Source organism: Oncorhynchus mykiss, chromosome 15, assembly GCF_057628025.1.
Source record: "Oncorhynchus mykiss isolate SJ-2025 chromosome 15, ASM5762802v1, whole genome shotgun sequence".
Taxonomy (NCBI): domain Eukaryota; kingdom Metazoa; phylum Chordata; class Actinopteri; order Salmoniformes; family Salmonidae; genus Oncorhynchus; species Oncorhynchus mykiss.
In genome coordinates, this window is record NC_143036.1 from 72,076,848 (window position 1) to 72,102,422 (window position 25,575).

At 43.2% G+C, this 25,575-nt stretch overlaps 1 protein-coding gene across 50 annotated transcripts in view; it reads left to right on the forward strand.

The window, feature by feature from the left end:
• Positions 1-21,642, forward strand: part of nav3 (neuron navigator 3) — a 242,182-nt gene extending 220,540 nt beyond the window's left edge. For 20 of the 50 annotated variants that reach the window (XM_090201028.1, XM_090201030.1, XM_090201033.1 and 17 more), the window contains 13 exons: positions 377-466; positions 1,651-1,816; positions 2,903-3,086; positions 7,932-8,029; positions 8,513-8,608; positions 8,844-9,012; positions 12,711-12,946; positions 13,133-13,287; positions 13,696-13,767; positions 15,450-15,646; positions 16,192-16,310; positions 16,442-16,645; positions 19,044-21,642. In XM_090201028.1, the coding sequence (XP_090057154.1) occupies positions 377-466; positions 1,651-1,816; positions 2,903-3,086; positions 7,932-8,029; positions 8,513-8,608; positions 8,844-9,012; positions 12,711-12,946; positions 13,133-13,287; positions 13,696-13,767; positions 15,450-15,646; positions 16,192-16,310; positions 16,442-16,645; positions 19,044-19,163 (1,906 nt within the window). In that variant the 3' untranslated portion in view covers positions 19,164-21,642. The remainder of the gene's footprint in view (positions 1-376; positions 467-1,650; positions 1,817-2,902; positions 3,087-7,931; positions 8,030-8,512; positions 8,609-8,843; positions 9,013-12,710; positions 12,947-13,132; positions 13,288-13,695; positions 13,768-15,449; positions 15,647-16,191; positions 16,311-16,441; positions 16,646-19,043) is intronic. The other 30 variants (XM_090201037.1, XM_090201039.1, XM_090201044.1 and 27 more) reach the window with 3 other exon arrangements.
• Positions 21,643-25,575: the final 3,933 nt, after the last annotated feature.

Here is a 25,575-nt window from a genome sequence, read left to right on the forward strand (position 1 = left end):
AAGGTGAAGAATCTGTCTATTGTCCCTTGTGCAAGGCACTTAACCCTAATTGCCCCAGGGTCACTGTTGATAATGGCTGACCCTGGATGTGACCCTACCCCCCGAGGATGTCTCAGGGGGAGTTGGGATATGCAAAAAACACATTTCTCATTAACACATGTATGAATACACACTTGTACGTGTGAAACAGGACAAATATAATCACCCACCTCATTATTATTATTACACACAGGCTACATCCCAATCTACATACAACACATACTTCAGCGTCCATGTCTTGGCACAAATGTTGTTTTTCTTCTGAATTCACCCAGTCTTTTTTGTATGTCTCTTCTTGTTCACCTTGTTTCTCCATTTCATATGTCTATCTGTCCAGTAACAAGTGCGTTTGTGATAGCAAGCCCCTCCCCATTTGGATGTCAAAGAGAAGGCTAAACGGTCATGTGGTCTACAAGCACAGATCTCGGTAACAGGCAGTGTGTGGCTGGCACGCTGTTGGGGGTGTGAAGTGCTTTCATCATCTTAACTCAGCCTGCTTTTATCTTTGGGTGGCTCCCAAATGGCACGTTAGTCCCTATATTGTACACTCTAGGACCCATAGGGCTCTGGTCAAACGTAGTGCACTATGTAGGGAATAGGGTGCTCTTTGGGACGTAACCTTTCTCTCACAAAGGGCCCCAATCAGGCCACGACGCAAAAATATAATGCACCAGAATGTGAGCCGCGTACACAAATATTAAAACCACTTGTATCAGTCATGGGAGATTATATTATATTTCCGTGCTTACTGATACTGCTGGTGAATTGGCCATGTACAGAAGGCTCCTCCATCTTGCTAATATCCTCGGCTGGCCATGCATTTGCCAGAAGCATGCTAGTTTCATTCACATCTGCTGTGTGTGGGCCAGCTGGCTAGTTGGTTTGCCCTCACTTCTTTGGAGGGTCCCTGACAGGCTTTCCTAGCCGCGGAGGGTGATGCTCATGGTGTGGGTTTTGAAGTCAATTTCCCCATTTCAGATCGTAAACTCAGCTGTGACCTGCAGAGTTTGATAGTAGTGAATGACTTACATGGTAGCAGTAGTAGCAACACTGGAACTGTAGACAGACACCATCTTTGTCTTTGCTTGGCATGCCAGATGGACAATTCCTATGATGGAGGATTCACTCATCCCCAATGCTCACCTGATCCCTGTGTGACCCCGTACCACCTATGTGTTTGTGTGTTTTCTAAGTATGTCTGCCATAACGGTTTCCTACTGACTCCAATGGATCCTCTTTGGTTTGACTGTTCAGCCGAGTTCTCTCCCTCGGGGGTTGAGGTTCCCTCGGTGGACGCTCCCCATGCCTGTACTGTACTGTATGTGTAACTATCCCTGTTTGTAGTATTTCTAGCCTGTATGTGTAACTATCCCTGTTTGTAGTATTTCTAGCCTGTATGTGTAACTATCCCTGTTTGTAGTATTTCTAGCCTGTATGTGTAACTACTCCTGTTTGTAGTATTTCTAGCCCTGAATGTGTAACTACTCCTGTTTGTAGTATTTCTAGCCTGTATGTGTAACTACTCCTGTTTGTAGTATTTCTAGCCTGTATGTGTAACTACCCCTGTTTGTAGTATTTCTAGCCCTGTGACCCCTGTGTGACCCCTTTCAGGCTGTGTGAGTGCACGGAGGCAGAGGCGGAGATCATCCTGCAGCTGAAGAACGAGCTGAGGGAGAAGGAACTGAAGCTGACAGACATCCGCCTGGAGGCTCTTAGCTCGGCCCACCACCTGGACCAGATCCGAGAGGCCATGAACCGTATGCAGGTGAGGAACCAGGTAGCCTGCTAAACGAATGCACAACCCAAACCATGGGGGACCCACCAATGTGAATTAGCACTGATTTATATATCAAATCACTAATTGTACATATAGCCTTATATTGTTGTTTGTTTAACACTAATCCAGTCCATTTCTTATCTGTTGTTTTATCTGTATGTATATTGTTTATGCTTTAAAAAAAATAAAAAATAATGAGGAGACATTATTGGGTTGCACCCAGAGAGACCTGTTTCCCAGGGGCCAGTGGGCCGTGACACTGTGCTGTTAGGGAGCTAAAGCAGCGTTTGGGGATTGTTCTGGCTCTTTGATGCCATGCCAGGAGTGACTGGGGTGGTCAGGGGGTTCAGGGGGAAGCCAACAAGCCGCGATGGCACCGTGGTCAACTTACAATGTAACCACTCAGACCACTAATTAGGTTTATCTGTCAGTGGGGCTGGCCGTGCCATACACCCAATCACCTTTCTGGTAGAGCAATGACAATGCATCTCGTGACAAAGACCGGGAGGGACAGTGGCTTGGCCGTTGATGCCACCTCCCATGACAAAATGGCAACAACTGGAGAAGTCAGCGCTCTCTCCTCAGATGTGTAGATAATCTACCCAGGCCCTTAATCTGGGATTTAGATTTGTGAAAAGCCCAGTACAAAGAGCTCTGTTGAGATTAAAGGGGCTCTCACAGCCAACAATGACGCTAATACTGATCCACAGTGATAACTATGGGCAGTCTGAATGCAAGGACATTTCCATATTCTTCTAATCGGTTTACCTCTCAGTAGAATGACTTTATTTTACATCTGGTTGGGCTCAGTTTCTGGATTGCTCTCTAAAAGCGTCCATTTCTGGTGACGTCATTGTCTCCCAACAGGTGGCATAGGCCTACATGATGAGTTATAACCATAGAAAGATGAATTACTAGACAGGACACTCAACACGGTTGCTGGTCCACCCATCACAGAACATTGACTTGAATGGGAATGTTCATTCTGGTAATTCTGTTTCTATGGTTTAGAAAAGCATCTGTCAGGAAACAACGACCGTGTCATTTAGAGTATCCTGCTGATGCTTATTCTCTGTCATTGGGCAGAATGAGATCGAGCTGCTGAAAGCGGAAAATGACCGGCTCAAGACGGGAGGCACCACGCCAGCCGCCACGCCAGCCAAGATGGGCCGGCCGCCCTCTGAGACCTCCAGCACATCCTCGTCCTCCTCGCGCCAATCTCTGGGCCTGTCCCTCAACAACCTCAATATCACAGACACCATCATGTCAGGTGAGCCACAGCTTTGAGCCTGTCCGTCAACAACCTCAACATCAACTGTGGTAACCCACCATAACCCCGTGACTCTACAACATGACAGACACCATCATGTTAGGTGATCCACCACAGCCCCATGACTCTACATGACAGACACCATCATGTCAGGTGATCCACCACAGCCCCATGACTCTACATGACAGACACCATCATGTCAGGTGATCCACCACAGCCCCGTGACTCTACATGACAGACACCATCATGTCAGGTGATTCACCACAGCCCCTTGACTCTACAACATGACAGACACCATCATGTCAGGTGATCCACCACAGCCCCGTGACTCTACATGACAGACACCATCATGTCAGGTGATTCACCACAGCCCTGTGACTCTACAACATGACAGACACCATCATGTCAGGTGATTCACCACAGCCCCGTGACTCTACAACATGACAGACACCATCATGTCAGGTGATCCACCACAGCCCCGTGACTCTACATGACAGACACCATCATGTCAGGTGATTCACCACAGCCCCGTGACTCTACATGACAGACACCATCATGTCAGGTGATCCACCACAGCCCCGTGACTCTACAACATGACAGACACCATCATGTCAGGTGATCCACCACAGCCCCGTGACTCTACATGACAGACACCATCATGTCAGGTGATTCACCACAGCCCCTTGACTCTACAACATGACAGACACCATCATGTCAGGTGATCCACCACAGCCCCGTGACTCTACATGACAGACACCATCATGTCAGGTGATTCACCACAGCCCTGTGACTCTACAACATGACAGACACCATCATGTCAGGTGATTCACCACAGCCCCGTGACTCTACAACATGACAGACACCATCATGTCAGGTGATCCACCACAGCCCCGTGACTCTACATGACAGACACCATCATGTCAGGTGATTCACCACAGCCCCGTGACTCTACATGACAGACACCATCATGTCAGGTGATTCACCACAGCCCCATGACTCTACATGACAGACACCATCATGTCAGGTGATCCACCACAGCCCTGTGACTCTACAATAATGACAGACACCATCATGTCAGGTGATCCACCACAGCCCCGTGACTCTACATGACAGACACCATCATGTCAGGTGATTCACCACAGCCCTGTGACTCTACATGACAGACACCATCATGTCAGGTGATTCACCACAGCCCTGTGACTCTACATGACAGACACCATCATGTCAGGTGATCCACCACAGCCCTGTGACTCTACAACATGACAGACACCATCATGTCAGGTGATCCACCACAGCCCCATGACTCTACAACATGACAGACACCATCATGTCAGGTGATTCACCACAGCCCCATGACTCTACATGACAGACACCATCATGTCAGGTGATCCACCACAGCCCCATGACTCTACAACATGACAGACACCATCATGTCAGGTGATCCACCACAGCCCTGTGACTCTACAACATGACAGACACCATCATGTCAGGTGATTCACCACAGCCCCGTGACTCTACATGACAGACACCATCATGTCAGGTGATTCACCACAGCCCCATGACTCTACAACTCAGTAGAACAGTTTACATTATATTCTCCTGGCTGATGATTTAGTAGAACAGTTTACATTATATTCTCCTGGATGATGATTTAGTAGAACAGTTTACATTATATTCTCCTGGATGGGGATTTAGTAGAACAGTTTACATTATATTCTCCTGGATGATGATTTAGTAGAACAGTTTACATTATATTCTCCTGGATGGGGATTTAGTAGAACAGTTTACATTATATTCTCCTGGCTGATGATTTAGTAGAACAGTTTACATTATATTCTCCTGGATGATGATTTAGTAGAACAGTTTACATTATATTCTCCTGGATGGGGATTTAGTAGAACAGTTTACATTATATTCTCCTGGATGATGATTTAGTAGAACAGTTTACATTATATTCTCCTGGCTGATGATTTAGTAGAACAGTTTACATTATATTCTCCTGGATGATGGTTTAGTAGAACAGTTTACATTATATTCTCCTGGATGATGGTTTAGTAGAACAGTTTACATTATATTCTCCTGGATGATGATTTAGTAGAACAGTTTACATTATATTCTCCTGGCTGATGATTTAGTAGAACAGTTTACATTATATTCTCCTGGCTGATGATTTAGTAGAACAGTTTACATTATATTCTCCTGGATGATGATTTAGTAGAACAGTTTACATTATATTCTCCTGGATAATGATTTAGTAGAACAGTTTACATTATATTCTCCTGGATGATGATTTAGTAGAACAGTTTACATTATATTCTCCTGGATGATGATTTAGTAGAACAGTTTACATTATATTCTCCTGGATGATGATTTAGTAGAACAGTTTACATTATATTCTCCTGGATGATGATTTAGTAGAACAGTTTACATTATATTCTCCTGGCTGATGATTTAGTAGAACAGTTTACATTATATTCTCCTGGATGATGATTTAGTAGAACAGTTTACATTATATTCTCCTGGATGATGATTTAGTAGAACAATTTACATTATATTCTCCTGGATGATGATTTAGTAGAACAGTTTACATTATATTCTCCTGGATGATGATTTAGTAGAACAGTTTACATTATATTCTCCTGGATGATGATTTAGTAGAACAGTTTACATTATATTCTCCTGGATGATGATTTAGTAGAACAGTTTACATTATATTCTCCTGGATGATGATTTAGTAGAACAGTTTACATTATATTCTCCTGGATGATGATTTAGTAGAACAGTTTACATTATATTCTCCTGGATGGGGATTTAGTAGAACAGTTTACATTATATTCTCCTGGATGATGATTTAGTAGAACAGTTTACATTATATTCTCCTGGATGATGATTTAGTAGAACAGTTTACATTATATTCTCCTGGATGATGGTTTAGTAGAACAGTTTACATTATATTCTCCTGGATGATGGTTTAGTAGAACAGTTTACATTATATTCTCCTGGCTGATGATTTAGTAGAACAGTTTACATTATATTCTCCTGGCTGATGATTTAGTAGAACAGTTTACATTATATTCTCCTGGCTGATGATTTAGTAGAACAGTTTACATTATATTCTCCTGGATGATGATTTAGTAGAACAGTTTACATTATATTCTCCTGGATGGGGATTTAGTAGAACAGTTTACATTATATTCTCCTGGATGATGGTTTAGTAGAACAGTTTACATTATATTCTCCTGGATGGGGATTTAGTAGAACAGTTTACATTATATTCTCCTGGATGATGGTTTAGTAGAACAGTTTACATTATATTCTCCTGGCTGATGGTTTAGTGGAACAGTTTACATTATATTCTCCTGGATGGTGATTTAGTAGAACAGTTTACATTATATTCTCCTGGATGATGGTTTAGTAGAACAGTTTACATTATATTCTCCTGGATGATGATTTAGTAGAACAGTTTACATTATATTCTCCTGGCTGATGGTTTAGTAGAACAGTTTACATTATATTCTCCTGGATGATGATTTAGTAGAACAGTTTACATTATATTCTCCTGGCTGATGATTTAGTAGAACAGTTTACATTATATTCTCCTGGATGATGATTTAGTAGAACAGTTTACATTATATTCTCCTGGCTGATGATTTAGTAGAACAGTTTACATTATATTCTCCTGGATGATGATTTAGTAGAACAGTTTACATTATATTCTCCTGGATGATGATTTAGTAGAACAGTTTACATTGTCATTTGAGACCAGTCATTTAGGATAGGGAGTTGTTCTTAGGGAGTTGAGCTGGAGTGTGTCATGCAGGGGATTGTTTGAGACTGCTTCTCTGTGGATGGGGGCTCCAATAGCTTTAACACACTCACTGTATTAACGTCTTTACAGTTACCCAACACGCTGCGTTGATCTATCTTTACTGTTACCCAACACGCTGTGTTGATCTATCTTTACTGTTACCCAACACTCTGCGTTGATCTATCTTTACTGTTACCCAACACGCTGCGTTAATCGATCTTTACTGTTACCCAACACGCTGCTTTGTCCTATCTTTACTGTTACCCAACACGCTGCTTTGTCCTATCTTTACTGTTACCCAACACGCTGCGTTGATCTATCGTTACTGTTACCCAACACGCTGTTCAGCCAGTTTGAAGACATTGTGCTAATTGTTTTGGATGAAGGTAAGTCACCACAGCACGTTTGTCCAAGTAGAGTTCCTCAAGTTGAAATATCATCTGCATCAATAAAGCAGACGTCAGAACAAAACTCCTCGAAGAGGTGTGTGTGTGTGTGTGTATGTGTGTATGCGAGTGAGTAAGAGACTAATTAAACCTTGTATGCTCCTCTTCTCCGAATCCGGCCTTGTCCTCGTCGATGAGTGGAGTGCTGTTCGGTCCTCCTTTGGTCGCCTCGTCTGTCCTGTAATTAAAATAGAACACTCTCGGGACTTTGGGGCTGTTTAATTGATGGGGGGATGAGTTGGGAGCAGCAGTGCGTGGGAAGACGAGTGGCAGAGGGCCCTTATCACCCCTGCACAGAGCCTGCGTGCCAGCAAGCCAGTCGAATACAAAGTAGTTCCCCTTGCTCCCCAGTTCAATGTAAATAAAGCAGAGAGAGAGGAAAATAGAATGTTTATAATTAATATCTGGAGCTCCTAGCAATGTAACTTTTTTAGCCTGACAACTGTGTATTTCAAACAGGCAGAAGGACCGCTCTATATTCAATTTAGGCTCTTGTTTTTACTTCTCTATTTTTCAGACGCTTTCATTACAGAGATGTTTTTCCCCAAGATTGTTTCTTCCCTTGATAGATAGTTGTGTTTGTGCCCACAGATATTCTCCTGGACGATGGTTATGAGGGCAATCTACGCAAAGAGGGGCGCAGTGTCCGCATTGTGGTCACAATCAACAGTGGCTCCAATAAGACCAAGGTAGCTAATGAGATATGGTGCCTAGAATCAACAGTGGCTCCAATAAGACCAAGGTAGCTAATGAGATATGGTGCCTAGAATCAACAGTGGCTCCAATAAGACCAAGGTAGCTAATGAGATATGGTGCCTAGAATCAACAGTGGCTCCAATAAGACCAAGGAAGCTAATGAGATATGGTGCCTAGAATAACAATGTGAGAATCGTATGCTGTCGTATAATCAGATGCTTTGGTACCAGCGCTTGACTTGGGCAGGAGCTCACCGGAGCCGAGTACCAGTACCTTAGTTTTTCTGTTCCTCTTGTAAAATATAATATCAAAAGAATTTAGGAGCTCCTGCACCTTAATATAAACAGTACCGGAAACCAAAATAAACACTGGCACCTATTTCAGTCCAAGTCACTGTTCAGTACAACAATTTTGTCACTTATTTTCATTAATGTCTGTGACATGCTACATTTTCTAATTCCCTATCGTACACTCAGGGTATGCAAAGCCAGGAGCACCTCATTGGTTCCATCGGCGTGAGCGGAAAGACCAAGTGGGATGTGCTAGATGGAGTAATCAGACGATTGTTCAAGGTAAAACCTCCTTCCCCCTGCTCACCATATGATCAGTCACTGACTGAACCCGACAGACCAAAAACCAAATATGAAGCACTACATTTTTTGTGTCAGAAAAAGCTCATGATATATGGTTCTCCATCTGTATGATTGACAGACTATTTCTTTGCTGTGGAAACGTATGGATAAACACTGAGATATTAGATAGAATGTGTCTTTATCTTAGAATTCAACTTGTCCATTTCCCCTCCAGGAGTACGTGTTCCGGGTGGACCCACTGACCAGTCTGGGTCTGAACTCAGACAGTATAGTCAGCTATAGGATGGGGGATGTGGTGCGGGCCCACGCCTCTGAACTGCCTGAAATGCTGCCCTGTGGCTACCTGGTGGGGGACAACAACGTCATCAGCGTCAACCTCAAAGGTACTAGGATGGCCCAGACTAACGGCATGATGCATTTCACTGTTTCTATTGTTGTGTGTTTTATGTATTACTGTACGTCCTACATCCTTTTAAGGACATGACCAAACACATTCCCCTCTGGTGGGATAATAAAGTTTATTAAATCAAAAATAGCACAGATATAGAGGAAGGGCCTTGAGTGTTGACCATGAGGCCTGAGCAGGAACAACCCACCTACACCTATAGGATGACACATTTCCAAACATGACAAAATGGAACCCCAGAAGGTTTAAATAGAATGTCCAAAAAGCTTCTTAATCCTGAGATGACAATACTCTCATGCACTTTGAAAAGCACTTCGGACACTTCAGTCAATGTACTGCTCCTGAAGGGGCAAAGGAGGTGTTTTAATTAAATGGACTAACATCGGCTTCCATTTTTATTCACCAGAGCTAAAAAAAAGTAGACAACATTTATTTCACTCGCATCCTGGCTGCTATGTGGTCGTAATGGCCGCTTCTCTCCCATAGTCAAAACAGTGGCCATCAGCAGGAAAATGTAGTGGGCCAGGCCTGAACTAGGTGCCATTGAATCCTGTGTCAGCACTCTGCATTACAGTTGTGTTTTCACTGGAGGAGTAGTGTCCAAGCTCCTATCAACAGTCAATTATAGTTACTCTGCAGTCATTAAAGCTGATTTATAGTTACTCTGCAGTCATTAAAGCTGAATTATAGTTACTCTGCAGTCATTAAAGCTGATTTATAGTTACTCTGCAGTCATTGAAGCTGAATTATAGTTACTCTGCTGTCCTTAAAGCTGAATTATAGTTACTCTGCAGTCATTGAAGCTGAATTATAGTTACTCTGCAGTCATTAAAGCTGAATTATAGTTACTCTGCAGTCATTAAAGCTGATTTATAGTTACTCTGCAGTCATTAAAGCTGATTTATAGTTACTCTGCAGTCATTAAAGCTGATTTATAGTTACTCTGCAGTCATTAAAGCTGATTTATAGTTACTCTGCAGTCATTAAAGCTGATTTATAGTTACTCTGCAGTCCTTAAAGCTGAATTATAGTTACTCTGCAGTCATTAAAGCTGATTTATAGTTACTCTGCAGTCATTAAAGCTGATTTATAGTTACTCTGCAGTCCTTAAAGCTGAATTATAGTTACTCTGCAGTCATTGAAGCTGAATTATAGTTACTCTGCAGTCATTAAAGCTGATTTATAGTTACTCTGCAGTCATTAAAGCTGATTTATAGTTACTCTGCAGTCATTAAAGCTGATTTATAGTTACTCTGCAGTCATTAAAGCTGATTTATAGTTACTCTGCAGTCATTAAAGCTGATTTATAGTTACTCTGCAGTCCTTAAAGCTGAATTATAGTTACTCTGCAGTCATTAAAGCTGATTTATAGTTACTCTGCAGTCATTAAAGCTGATTTATAGTTACTCTGCAGTCATTAAAGCTGAATTATAGTTACTCTGCAGTCATTAAAGCTGATTTATAGTTACTCTGCAGTCATTAAAGCTGAATTATAGTTACTCTGCAGTCATTAAAGCTGATTTATAGTTACTCTGCAGTCCTTAAAGCTGATTTATAGTTACTCTGCAGTCCTTAAAGCTGAATTATAGTTACTATACAGTCCTTAAAGCTGAATTCTAGTTACTCTGCAGTCCTTAAAGCTGAATTATAGTTACTCTGCAGTCATTAAAGCTGAATTATAGTTACTCTGCAGTCATTGAAGCTGAATTATAGTTACTCTGCAGTCATTGAAGCTGAATTATAGTTACTCTGCAGTCATTGAAGCTGATTTATAGTTACTCTGCAGTCATTAAAGCTGATTTATAGTTACTTTGCAGTCATTGAAGCTGATTTATAGTTACTCTGCAGTCATTAAAGCTGAATTATAGTTACTCTGCAGTCATTAAAGCTGATTTATAGTTACTCTGCAGTCATTGAAGCTGATTTATAGTTACTCTGCAGTCATTAAAGCTGATTTATAGTTACTCTGCAGTCATTAAAGCTGATTTATAGTTACTCTGCAGTCCTTAAAGCTGAATTATAGTTACTCTGCAGTCATTAAAGCTGATTTATAGTTACTCTGCAGTCATTGAAGCTGATTTATAGTTACTCTGCAGTCATTAAAGCTGATTTATAGTTACTCTGCAGTCATTAAAGCTGATTTATAGTTACTCTGCTGTCCTTAAAGCTGAATTCTAGTTACTCTGCAGTCATTAAAGCTGATTTATAGTTACTTTGCAGTCATTGAAGCTGAATTATAGTTACTCTGCAGTCATTAAAGCTGAATTATAGTTACTCTGCAGTCATTGAAGCTGATTTATAGTTACTCTGCAGTCATTGAAGCTGATTTATAGTTACTCTGCAGTCATTGAAGCTGAATTATAGTTACTCTGCAGTCATTAAAGCTGAATTATAGTTACTCTGCAGTCATTAAAGCTGATTTATAGTTACTCTGCAGTCATTGAAGCTGATTTATAGTTACTCTGCAGTCATTGAAGCTGAATTATAGTTACTCTGCAGTCATTGAAGCTGAATTATAGTTACTCTGCAGTCATTGAAGCTGAATTATAGTTACTCTGCAGTCATTGAAGCTGATTTATAGTTACTCTGCAGTCATTGAAGCTGAATTATAGTTACTCTGCAGTCATTGAAGCTGAATTATAGTTACTCTGCAGTCATTGAAGCTGATTTATAGTTACTCTGCAGTCATTGAAGCTGAATTATAGTTACTCTGCAGTCATTGAAGCTGAATTATAGTTACTCTGCAGTCATTGAAGCTGAATTATAGTTACTCTGCAGTCATTGAAGCTGAATTATAGTTACTCTGCAGTCATTGAAGCTGATTTATAGTTACTTTGCAGTCATTGAAGCTGATTTATAGTTACTCTGCAGTCATTAAAGCTGAATTATAGTTACTCTGCAGTCATTAAAGCTGATTTATAGTTACTCTGCAGTCATTAAAGCTGAAGTATAGTTACTCTGCAGTCATTGAAGCTGATTTATAGTTGCTCTGCAGTCATTGAAGCTGAATTATAGTTACTCTGCAGTCATTAAAACTGAATTATAGTTACTCTGCAGTCATTAAAGCTGATTTATAGTTACTTTGCAGTCATTAAAGCTGATTTATAGTTACTCTGCAGTCATTAAAGCTGAATTATAGTTACTCTGCAGTCATTAAAGCTGAATTATAGTTACTCTGCAGTCTTTAAAGCTGATTTATAGTTACTCTGCAGTCATTGAAGCTGATTTATAGTTACTCTGCAGTCATTGAAGCTGATTTATAGTTACTCTGCAGTCATTAAAGCTGAATTATAGTTACTCTGAAATTATTGAAGCTGATTTATAGTTACTCTGCTGATCCTAAATCAGCGGTCCTACTCTGAGACGCTTGACACATACGCCACCTGACGTCCCAAAGAGTTGCACCATAAACAATAGTCAACTCTTCCCATTTCTCATGATGTATTTTATGTTACCATCATTTATTAGCCATCGCACAGTCGCACTGCATTTAATTATGATATTTTATGGGCTATTACCTGAGTGAATGAACTCAATTCATTCGTTTTAGAATGGCATGAATTGTATTCAGTCTAACACAGGTTGTGAGAGGTACTGTTATATACCGTTAACATGATAATATCCTGTATGATTAGCACCTAGTATCATCAGACAATCACGTCTCTACTCCTGCAGGTGTGAAGGAGAACAGCATAGACAGCCTGGTATTTGACACCCTCATCCCCAAGCCCATCGTCCAGAGATACCTCAACCTGCTCATGGAGCATCGCCGCATCATCCTCTCTGGCCCCAGCGGCACCGGGAAGTCCTTCCTGGCCAGCAAGCTGGCAGAGTTCATTGTCACCAAGTCTGGTCGAAAGGTCACGGAGAGCAACTTGGCTAGCTTCAACGTGGACCAGAAATCCAGCAAGGTAAGAAAACGCTCAGCCCAAGTGTATTAAGGAGCTAGTCGCTAAGGAGTCGGCATATTTGTCTATAAATCGCCTCGTTTGGCACTGTACTGTATCAAGGACAGTGGTCCTATTTCAGACAAAGTTACACTCACTTTCTGAATAATGGCCACATCTTTCAGCTCACTGTGTGTTGTTTCTGTGCAGGACCTGCGTCAGTACCTATCCAGCCTGGCAGAGCAGTGCAACACTGAGGAGAGTGAGACGGAGCTGCCCACCGTGGTCATACTGGACAACCTCCACCACATCGGCTCACTCAGCGACATCTTCAACGGATTCCTCAACTACAAGTACCACAAATGGTGAGTATAGCTCCACCGGCACAGGAAGGAAGTCTAGCCGCTATAGAATGGTGGTGGTGATGATGATGATGATGGGGGTGGTGTTGATGGTGGTGGTGGGGGTGATGATGATGATGGGGGTGATGATGATGGGGGTGGTGGTGATTGTGGTGGGGATGATGATGATGATTGTGTTTAACTCAAATGCAACAGTTAGAGTTAATGTGAACACTGAGATTCTATACCAACAACCATTTCTAACTTTACTCATTACAAGATAATGCAATTCGTATTCTATTCAAGATAGTTGACCTACTGTTCCCTGATAAGCACAATCACTGTTGTGAAAGGAAAGGTAAATATCCTTATTGCCTGGCCCTGGTACGTCACTGCACTGTCCTCAGTATGATTGTTCTGTCTTGTCTGCAGCCCTTATGTGATTGGAACCATGAACCAGGGAGTGTCTTCCTCTCCCAACCTTGAGCTTCACCACAATTTCAGGTATGTGTACCTTCACCAACACTCAAACCACGATTCAAAAGCTTCATTTGCTCTTTGCTTTGAACATATTGTTTTTCCTGTACAGACGACATATTCAAGCAGATTCGCTAACTAACATAATTTTGGGGCATTTTTCATTTTTTTTAAAACTCTGTTTATTCAGTTTTAAACACAAAACAATATAAATAATATACTCAACTAGAAAAAAAAGAAAAAGAAGAATAGCTTTAAAGATACCTGTACTTTGGACAAGTTAAACACACCAGGCTACCAAGGTTAAAGGGCCATCTGTAGTACAGGGACAGAGCACACACCTCACCATTGTTCCTGTAAACAGACAAGGGATAGGGGGGGGGGAGAAATCACCCAACCATCCACTGGACCAAAAATAAAGTTTACAATGCTTTAAAAATATCTAATAATTTTATGTAAGCGTGAACAAAAGAAAACATCTAAAAAACAGAGCAAAACAAACTCACAAGGCAGGTCACATTCAATAAGAATCAATAGGCACATCAACCACCACCACCCCCCCCCCCCCCCCCTAAACAGGCAATGGCGGAGTGATTTATGCATAGTGCATCTTAAACTTGGCTAATTAGCTTTGCTAATTTGACCTGATATCATTTTAGGCCTTACACACCTGGTAGTTTTTTACGTGACATATTTGAGAAGATAATTACATGACTAATGTGGCGACAGATATATTTGTCATTGGGTGCATGCAAAATCACACTGACATTCATTGATTAACATTTTCATCACACTGTCACCATGGAAGGTACAGGAAACAGCCCAGCATTTCATAAAATGCCATGAGGCCAAATGTGGCTCAACCTCCACGCTGATACTGGCCTTCCTGACTATGAGTCGGAATTACAATATGGAATGATCAAACCAGAGTGCAAGCCTCAGAACAAGCAGTCATCTTTATTATGACAACTGACAACAGAGCAGTCATCTTTATGATGACGACTGACAACAGAGCAGTCATCTTTATGACGACGACTGACAACAGAGCAGTCATCTTTATTACGACAACTGACAACAGAGCAGTCATCTTTATTATGACAACTGACAACAGAGCAGTCATCTTTATTATGACGACTGACAACAGAGCAGTCATCTTTATTATGACAACTGACAACAGAGCAGTCATCTTTATTATGACAACTGACAACAGAGCAGTCATCTTTATTATGACGACTGACAACAGAGCGGTCATCTTTATTATGACAACTGACAACAGAGCAGTCATCTTTATTATGACGACTGACAACAGAGCAGTCATCTTTATTATGACGACTGACAACAGAGCAGTCATCTTTATTATGACAACTGACAACAGAGCAGTCATCACCAATGGGGATTTATTTGGGATACAGATTTCAAATATATACCAAACGGCCCTTATCTTTGGGCCAAACTTGCATGGAATTTCTCTAATGCTGAATTCCAAATCGACCTCTAGTGCCATTCTCTAGTCACTGATCTGAAAGAATTGGATCTAGGTATAAGAAACTTGATGCTCCATATTTTCTTTCCATAGGCTGATTGGAATAACCACCACATCCAATCATTTCAGGTCTACCGGAATCATGTAGCCTCCAATTCCATCACAGATGCTCCATAGAGTGTGATGTCATACATGTTGTCTCGTCAACCTCTTCCCCTGTCTCCAGGTGGGTGCTGTGTGCCAACCACACAGAGCCGGTCAAGGGTTTCCTGGGCCGGTTTCTGCGCAGGAAGCTGATCGAGACGGAGATCAACAGGAACATGCGCAGTAATGACCTCATCAAGGTCATCGACTGGATTCCCAAGACGTGGCAGCACCTCAACGGCTTCCTGGAGGCCCACAGTTCCTCAGACGTCACCATCGGTTAGACAATGCCCCCCCCCCCCCCCCCCCCCCCCCCCACACACACACACACACACACACACACACTTTGAGTTCACATATTTCAAATGTTATTGTGAACATTGCACACATGACACCTAATAAGTGTATTTTGGTTTTGTGGCTTTGGCTATGTGAGGTAATGCCTTGCTCAAACTGAAAGCTGCTACATGGTCAATCAGACGTCCGCATTGGCCGAGCAGCATTTACAGTGATATGGCCTCTGCAGAAGTCAGGGCATTCATACTTCTTGCTCTTCGCTGAGCAGCACAGAGCTGTTGTCTAGGAAGTGAGTTTGTGTTTATGCAGGACCTGCCGTCCCCATGTCCGGTCAACCAATCATGTCAATGCGGAGCAATACAGAGCCCTCCGGATTATTACAACATTTGAGAGGCGCACGGTGATGCGGTACAGAGCTCAATTTAGCCTCTGCGTCACACCATCCGTACTGCGCCTCCGACCACATTTTCCAATGAATTGTCTCTGATCCCACAAAACACACGGAATGTGTTGTGTTCTGCCTTCAGGTCCCAGGCTCTTCCTGTCCTGCCCCATGGATGCAGATGGCTCGCGGGTGTGGTTCACTGACCTATGGAACTACTCCCTGGTGCCTTACCTGCTGGAAGCCGTCAGAGAAGGGCTCCAGGTGGGTACAGACGGAGGTCAAAGGACACAAAGTAGAGGGGTACCGGTGTAGGGTGAAGTTGCCCCTGTCATCAGCATCTAGGGTTTCTCCTTTCGCTTAACTCATTTCTCGTTTTGTGGCCACCATTACAGCTGTACGGCAAGAGGGCGGCGTGGGAGGACCCGTCCAAGTGGGTGAAGGACACCTACCCCTGGAGATCTGCCTCCTTGCAGCATGACAGCCAGGCCCTGCTCCAGTTACGGCCAGAGGACGTGGGCTATGACGGCTACAGCTCCTCCAAAGAGGGCGCCTCCTCCAAACAAGTGTCACAGAGTGACACGGAAGGAGACCCACTGGTAAGGACAAATTAAAACAAAGCCCTGAAATGCTGAAAGAAGGTCCAGTACGGGGATTTCTCATTTCTGAAGAAGACCATTGACTGTCGAAACGTCAGTCTTTTAAGCTTGTCTAATAAAACTATGTGTCTTTAATGGTGAGCGAGTGTTGCACCTTTTCCTGTCCCATTATTTAATTTCCTTCAAATATGTTTCGGAGCATCGTTAAACATTATTGAACATTATTGAATTAAGTTTCCACCCTGAACCCTTCTTCCAGCACTTCAGTTTTACTTCAGTTTTACTTCAGTTTTAGAGTCCTAGGACTGAGCACCACTTCAGTGGTCCAGAAAATATAGACATATTGGTTAGAGAGCCAGCACAACACAATGATTCAGGGAGGCAGGTAGCCTAGTGGTTAGAGAGCCAGCACAACACAATGATTCAGGGCGGCAGGTAGCCTAGTGGTTAGAGAGCCAGCACAACACAATGATTCAGGGCGGCAGGTAGCCTAGTGGTTAGAGAGCCAGCACAACACAATGATTCAGGGCGGCAGGTAGCCTAGTGGCTAGAGAGCCAGCACAACACAATGATTCAGGGAGGCAGGTAGCCTAGTGGTTAGAGAGCCAGCACAACACAATGATTCAGGGCGGCAGGTAGCCTAGTGGTTAGAGAGCCAGCACAACACAATGATTCAGGGCGGCAGGTAGCCTAGTGGTTAGAGAGCCAGCACAACACAATGATTCAGGGAGGCAGGTAGCCTAGTGGTTAGAGAGCCAGCACAACACAATGATTCAGGGAGGCAGGTAGCCTAGTGGTTAGAGAGCCAGCACAACACAATGATTCAGGGAGGCAGGTAGCCTAGTGGTTAGAGAGCCAGCACAACACAATGATTCAGGGAGGCAGGTAGCCTAGTGGTTAGAGAGCCAGCACAACACAATAATTCAGGGAGGCAGGTAGCCTAGTGGTTAGAGAGCCAGCACAACACAATGATTCAGGGAGGCAGGTAGCCTAGTGGTTAGAGAGCCAGCACAACACAATGATTCAGGGAGGCAGGTAGCCTATTGGTTAGAGAGCCAGCACAACACAATGATTCAGGGAGGCAGGTAGCCTAGTGGTTAGAGAGCCAGCACAACACACTGATTCAGGGAGGCAGGTAGCCTATTGGTTAGAGAGCCAGCACAACACAATGATTCAGGGAGGCAGGTAGCCTAGTGGTTAGAGAGCCAGCACAACACACTGATTCAGGGAGGCAGGTAGCCTAGTGGTTAGAGAGCCAGCACAACACAATGATTCAGGGAGGCAGGTAGCCTAGTGGTTAGAGAGCCAGCACAACACAATGATTCAGGGAGGCAGGTAGCCAAGGTCAAATAAAAAAAATCTAAACATGAAGACTGAAATCACAGGCATGTTCTAACTCTGATAGCCGATTCTAATGCTGATTTGAATGGCCGTTTTATTTGTACAGTGATATGTAAAATAGAGTCATATGAAAAGAGTTTTACGTTTACTTAAGCTACAGCAAGTAACATGAAGGAGACCATGTTGGTGGACATAATAATAAGAAATAATAAACTATAAAAAAAGACATCAGTGAGTAAAGCTAGTTTCCAAGGATACCAATAACAAACGTGACAGCAGATGACCTTGTCTTTTGAAAGAAGAAAAGACAAAGGGGGATTTAAACACACAACCACCCCCCTATACACACACACACACACACACACAACCACCCCCCTATACACACACACACAACCACCCCCCTATACACACACACACACAACCACCCCCCTATACACACACACACACACACACACACACACAACCCATTAAGCTCTGAAATGTCAGCAGCTCGTTATTCGGATGACTACACTTTAATTCCACTTTGTGCGTGATAAACCGTGTGGCAGGCGATTCCTGGGGAGTTGAATACGAATGGGCTTTCTCTGTTGGCCACTTAATCCTCAACACATTACTGTGTAATCATCAGAGGAGGCCTGCACAGAGCTTTCCAGCCCTGGCCGCTCGCCTCCCTATAGGCCCACCAGGACCATTACAGGGAAAATGAAGACCGCTGTGCCAGGTGCTTTCCATATATGGTAGGAATGGGCCACTGCGTTCCTCAGGGCCTTGAGGATCGGCTGGTTTTTCATCTTTCTTTTAAAACCACGTCTGATGTAGACCTGAGGAACCAGGTGTGTGTGCACTTGTGTGCAATTAAGCACGATGCAAGTGGAAAAAGCAGCTGACACTCCCTGGTGTCTATCTCTGATAAAGGACCACTGCACTGTCACCTTAATGATAATACCCCGTCTAAGACCTTGTAGTTGTGATAGTGGACTCTGAATAGCAATGTGGTGTTGGCTCTCTTTTTGTTCACCAGTCTTTTTATTGGTTGTTTGTTTTCTGTGTTTTCCAGATGAACATGCTAATGAGGCTGCAGGAGGCGGCCAACTACTCCAGCGCGCAGAGCTGCGACAGCGACAGCGCCAGTCACCATGACGACCAGCTGGACTCGTCGCTGGAGTCGGCGCTCTAGACGAGAGCTCGGAGAGGAGACCTCAGATGGAGTGACGGAGCGGAGCGCTTTTCAGCGTGGCGTCAGCGAGACGTGGCGGCTCGAACACTTCCAGGCACCCCACACATAACACAGAGAGATGTGTGTAGTCAGGAGATGTCTGTTAGCGGGGTCCGGGGGAGTAAGCCCTCTGACAAAATGGAGTAGATTTTTGTGTATGGTGGTTGAGACACAGTCCTCCATTTCTCCACTGGATGTGGCATCCCAAAATGCAGGCTGCACGTACACAGTGAGAGACAATTATGTCTGTGGTTCTACCCCATACAACTGGAATTGACATTATAGTTTGAATTATGTTGATTCACAGTTGTTGTATTAACTACGGATGTTTACAAGGGCCAAATTCTGGTTTTGTTTACTAAGGTGCTGAACAAAAAAAGGCACGTATCCCTCCCGTCAAACCCTGACCTCAGACGAGCCACATGGTGCTGGTTCCGTGCTTAAACCTGTCCCTAGTTTACAGGCAACGCCAAGACCCTCCGTACACCCCTCGCCAACAAGCACAAAAAGAGCACTGTGTGTCGTCCAACCTACTGCTACTGTGAAACAATGGACAAGTGCCCGTGTTACCGTTTGATATACTGCCAAGGGCACTGTGACGTGTTCGTCCACATCCACAGAGTCCTTTTAGGCTTTTCACACTAGCAGACCTGTTGTTCACCCTTTCCTTAAAAGATGGACAGCACTATGCCAACAGATGGGTGCTGAAGGGAGGGGTGGCTCCTTCAATCCAAGGGCCAGGTCAAGAACAGTACAAGCCTGATATTGGTGCTTTCTCAATGCAAAGCTCTGAGACAGGGGTGTATTACTTCAGCCTTTGGCTCCCTGCTGACCATCCCGAGTGGATAGGAGATTGACAGGAACACACACTTCCTGACACACAACCATTCAAATGAAGTGGTCCCGTATCGTCTCAGTGGGTGCTTTAATTTCAGTACAGTGAAGGAGAGTTTTATAACTACTTTTAGGCCAAAATATCTCACAGATCCTGTCAAAGTATGTTGCCCAAAACCATCCACTTTTGTTTCTGACAGTAATATTGTACAAGCAAAATGGCTGTTATACTGTATTTGCAAGTGGAACTGACCAATTGTATAAAAGTTCAAAGGGGTGGGCATTTTTTTTAGTTGTTGCTTTTACCCAGTTGAGCTGGGTTCACTTGAACTGTCATGAGCACAACCCGACCCTTTTGATTTTATAGCCTAAGGAGCATGTTTTAAGCTTTCTAGGGGGGAACATTTTGAAGGAGACTTTTACTTTTACATAACAGCGTGTGGAAGGGACAGAAGCCATTTTGGATTTTGATTGTCCTTCCTCCATTAATGAGTGGGTTGGTTTTGCACAGTTAAAGTGGGGGTGTAAATAATAAAGTATTGCACAGTGAATCAGAGATGCATTCTTCCCTGTTGATGTTATATTACGCTTTAACTCGCTGAGAATTATTGTACGTTGCAACAAAAATACGAAATAGAAATGTAAAAAACCAACAAGCTGTCAGAAACAGGTGTATGTCTTGTGGTGATTGGCTGTCTTGCCTATGCAGGAGGCATGCGATGTACAGTATGATATTATTATTTTAAAACGCTGCATATTAATGTTCACTAAATCACTGATTTGAGGAGCAAACCATTCAATTTATCAAGAAAAGCTAATCTGGTCATTGTCACAGATTTCCCTTTTGTGTATTCTCTGGAACTAGCATTTGGTGACTCATCCCCCTATTCAACAGGCGAAAATTCACTTCACAAAGCATTACACTGTAACATTTCTGAATATACTTTCATTCAGTCTTGTATTCGGTTTTAGTAGAATCTGATTTTTGTTTTTTTGTCATCCCATTCTGAGGTACTATTTTCCTGCTGTTGTGCTATTTACAATTCCAAATAACAGGTGCTACTGGTCAACTAAATCTATCAGATTCCATTTTCTGCAGAAAATGTTGTCACAACCTCAGGACAAGCTCTTGTTGTCATCACTTGGCTGTGACAAATGTATGTTTTATTTAGTTTTTCCACGCATCATCGTTGGTCTACCCCATCAGCCTGCCTGCATCTAAACTTAGAGCCTGACACACACACACACACAGAGTCAGTAAGACATAGCTCCCCTCCAACACAGCAGACATCTAGTCACTCCTCCCTGCTCCCCTAGGACACAATCAGTTGCCTAGTTAACCAGATGTTTTCACAACACAAACAGTGTACCATTATGTCATGGTGACACCATACAATCTCAATGACATCTTAGTTGAAAACATTTACTGCTTTGAGAGAAGAGTTTCTTTTTTGGTTGAAACATTTGTCCTTAAATGTTTTATATTTTGTACATTTGTATGTAACATATCGTGTAAATAGACAGAGACAGCGATTTAAATCATCTGGAGGGATTTTGTAGTCTTTGTAAAGCCCTAATAAATGGTATTTGGTGTCACATGAGCAAACAATGCGTCCTGTTCTATCTCATGTCTCTGATCATTTGTTCTCCTCCATATCTTTCCTCTGGTACAGACTTGGAGATATCCCAAACAAATGTTAACACACACAACTGCTCTTACCTTTATTTACGGTCGCTGTTTGCTAGTGTGCAGTTTTATTTAAACATACATTTGTTTGGGATTAAACGTTGTTCCTGCCAGAACCAGCACCTGTATCTGGACATACAGTACAGCTGGGGACAGGGTGTCCACTTGGTTCTACCACTATGTCTAAATTTAACATGAACCTTTCCCTCATAGAGAATCATGTTGGGGATGGAACGTTGTTCCTGCCAGAACCAGCATCTGGACATACAGTAGAGCTGGGGACAGGGTTTCCACTTGGTTCTACCACTATGTCTAAACTTAACATGAACCTTTCCCTCATAGAGAATCATGTTGGGGATGGAACGTTGTTCCTGCCAGAACCAGCACCTGTATCTGGACATACAGTACAGCTGGGGACAGGGTTTCCACTTGGTTCTACCACTATGTCTAAACTTAACATGAACCTTTCCCTCATAGAGAATCATGTTGGGGATTGAACGTTGTTCCTGCCAGAACCAGCACCTGTATCTGAACATACAGTACAGCTGGGGACAGGGTTTCCACTTGGTTCTACCACTATGTCTAAACTTAACATGAACCTTTCCCTCATAGAGAATCATGTTGGGGATTGAACATTGTTCCTGCCAGAACCAGCACCTGTATCTGGACATACAGTAGAGCTGGGGACAGGGTTTCCACTTCGTTCTACCACTATGTCTAAACTTAACATGAACCTTTCCCTCATAGAGAATCATGTTGGGGATTAAACGTTGTTCCTGCCAGAACCAGCACCTGTATCTGGACATACAGTACAGCTGGGGACAGGGTTTCCACTTGGTTCTACCACTATGTCTAAACTTAACATGAACCTTTCCCTCATAGAGAATCATGTTGGGGATGGAAGGTGCTGGCTGGGTAACATTATTGTGCCCAATAGATTATGCCACTATAACCGATTACTGTGCCACTGTAACGGATGTGAAACGGCTAGCTTAGTTAGCAGTGTGCGCTAAATAGCGTTTCAATCGGTGACGTTGCTCTGAGACCTTGAAGTAGTGGTTCCCCTTGCTCTGCAAGGGCCGCGACTTTTGTGGAGCGATGGGTAACGATGTGTCAGTTGTTGATGTGTGCAGAAGGTCCCTAGTTCGCGCCCGGGTATGGGCGAAGGGACGGTCTAAACTTATACCACTCCAGAGCTTTGCCAACAAGTGTTTGTCTATCATTCAGCTTTGGCTTACCTATCCGTGTCAGTGAGCTACTGGATGAGTAATGGCCAACCCTGTGAGCCACTCCAGAACTCTGACCACAAGTGCTTTGAAATTCTAAAAAGCTCACTTGACGAGCAACACATTATGTTGCTCGTCCAACAAAAGCGGGTGTCAATGTTCACTAAGAAAGATGTCAGCAACTCCACTTCCAGTTAGGTTAAATGGCCAATTGTTATTAACGGGTTCCTTCAAATGTGCTTTAATTGATAAATAAAAAAAATTCAACTTAGTTTCTGAAAGTACAGAAGAGGAATAATTAGTAATTATAATACAATATCAGGTATAAGCAATAATACAATATTACAATACATTTATATTATGAACTGCTATAATAGTAAGCGGTAACATTGATAATGGGAGATTCTCAATTGTATCCTTCTTGCGTCCTCTCTCCTTGCCGCCTCCTCAAAACCCATTGGATGAGAATGCTAGTGGTCCCGCCCCTCTGACCCTTTCTTCCATTGAGTTTTGAGAAGGGGGCGATGAGAGAGGACACGAGGAGAATGCAATTGAGAAAAGACCCTTGAGTTATAACTACCAGTAGTTACATGGGGAAATCTAACGATTCAATGGAAATTGATTGGAAGGATTGGGGAAGAATGGGAGTGTGAGTGAGGGTTGGAAGGATTGGGGAAGAATGGGAGTGTGAGTGAGGGTTGGAGGGATTGGGGAAGAATGGGAGTGTGAGTGAGGGTTGGAGGGATTGGGGAAGAATGGGAGTGTGAGTGAGGGTTGGAAGGATTGGGGAAGAATGGGAGTGTGAGTGAGGGTTGGAGGGATTGGGGAAGAATGGGAGTGTGAGTGAGGGTTGGAGGGATTGGGGAAGAATGGGAGTGTGAGTGAGGGTTGGAAGGATTGGGGAAGAATGGGAGTGTGAGTGAGGGTTGGAGGGATTGGGGAAGAATGGGAGTGTGAGTGAGGGTTGGAGGGATTGGGGAAGAATGGGAGTGTGAGTGAGGGTTGGAGGGATTGGGGAAGAATGGGAGTGTGAGTGAGGGTTGGAAGGATTGGGGAAGAATGGGAGTGTGAGTGAGGGTTGGAAGGATTGGGGAAGAATGGGAGTGTGAGTGAGGGTTGGAAGGATTGGGGAAGAATGGGAGTGTGAGTGAGGGTTGGAAGGATTGGGGAAGAATGGGAGTGTGAGTGAGGGTTGGAAGGATTGGGGAAGAATGGGAGTGTGAGTGAGGGTTGGAAGGATTGGGGAAGAATGGGAGTGTGAGTGAGGGTTGGAAGGATTGGGGAAGAATGGGAGTGTGAGTGAGGGTTGGAAGGATTGGGGAAGAATGGGAGTGTGAGTGAGGGTTGGAGGTCGGAAATGGCGGCGAGTATTGCAGACGAAATGAGGGAAATTGAGAAAAGGTTGGTGAAACAACAGCTATGCTGAAATGAGGACAATATGGGTGTCAGTTCTGATGCTATGGAGAGGGAGGATGAGGGTCAAGGACCTGAATGGTCAGTAGTGGAAAGACATAGGAAGAAGACAGATCATGACACAGAAAGTAGTGGATTGTCTAGTAAGGAAAGCATAAAGAGGGCCAAGGTAGGAACCAATAGTAATGGAGTGTTGGAGTGGAAATTGTGATGGTGTTTGATGAGACCACAGGGCCTCACTTACACCCTATATGACGAGCTAACGCTGTAGAGAAAGAGGAAGGTGAAGTGAAATTAGCTCAGTTCATTGGAAATAGTAGATTATTAATATTGTGTGGTAGTCAGGCCTAGCAAGAGAAGATACTGGAAATGGAAAAGCTTAATGGAAAGAAGATTAAAAGCCATGTCCCTGGTGTTTATGCTAGATTGATGGGAGTCATCACTGGGGTCCCAATATCTATGTCCACAGATGACAATTAAAGACAATGTGAAGGCAGGCAGAGTGATTGAGGCCAAAAGGTTGTTCAGTAGGAAAGAGAATCAAAGAAGTGAAAGATTATCAATGATGTCTTGCCGGGAAAAGTACAAACAGGATTCCTTAGTTTCAATGTCAGAGAATTTGTCCCATATGCACAGCAGTGTTTTAAATGCCAAAGAATGGGATGTGTAGCTGCTCAGTGTAAAGGAAAGAAAAGATGTGCCAAGTGTGGAGGGGCACATGATTACGGTGAAAACAATGTGAAGGTTAAGTACTGTAACTGTGGGTGGAGAACACAGTGCAGCATTAGGTGGATGTCAGTTACAGAGAAAGGAGGAGCAGTCATGATGGTTTGGAAGCTTGTTCAGAAATATTGTGCTCATGCATGTGTGGTGTCAAAGGACACTTTGATAATGAATAAAGTTGACTTCAAAGCTTTTATTGGTAAGGTTATCAATACGACTCGGGTTGAGGAAAGCAGAAATGCCAGGTTGAAGGTTATTGTGGAGACGGCAAAAGAGATATTGGGGGTAATAGACTGTTGAAATGGTTGTTGACATGCTGAACAGTCCTAAGGGTGGAGTGATTCAGCATGATATAAAGTTTAATGGGGTTGGGGAGGGTGTGGTAGAATTTTAGGTTTTGAATTTTATTTTCATGGTAGTACAGACTTGGGCAGATCATGATTGATCGTACATTCCAGCACAGTAGGTGGCGGCATGCACTTTAGGGAGG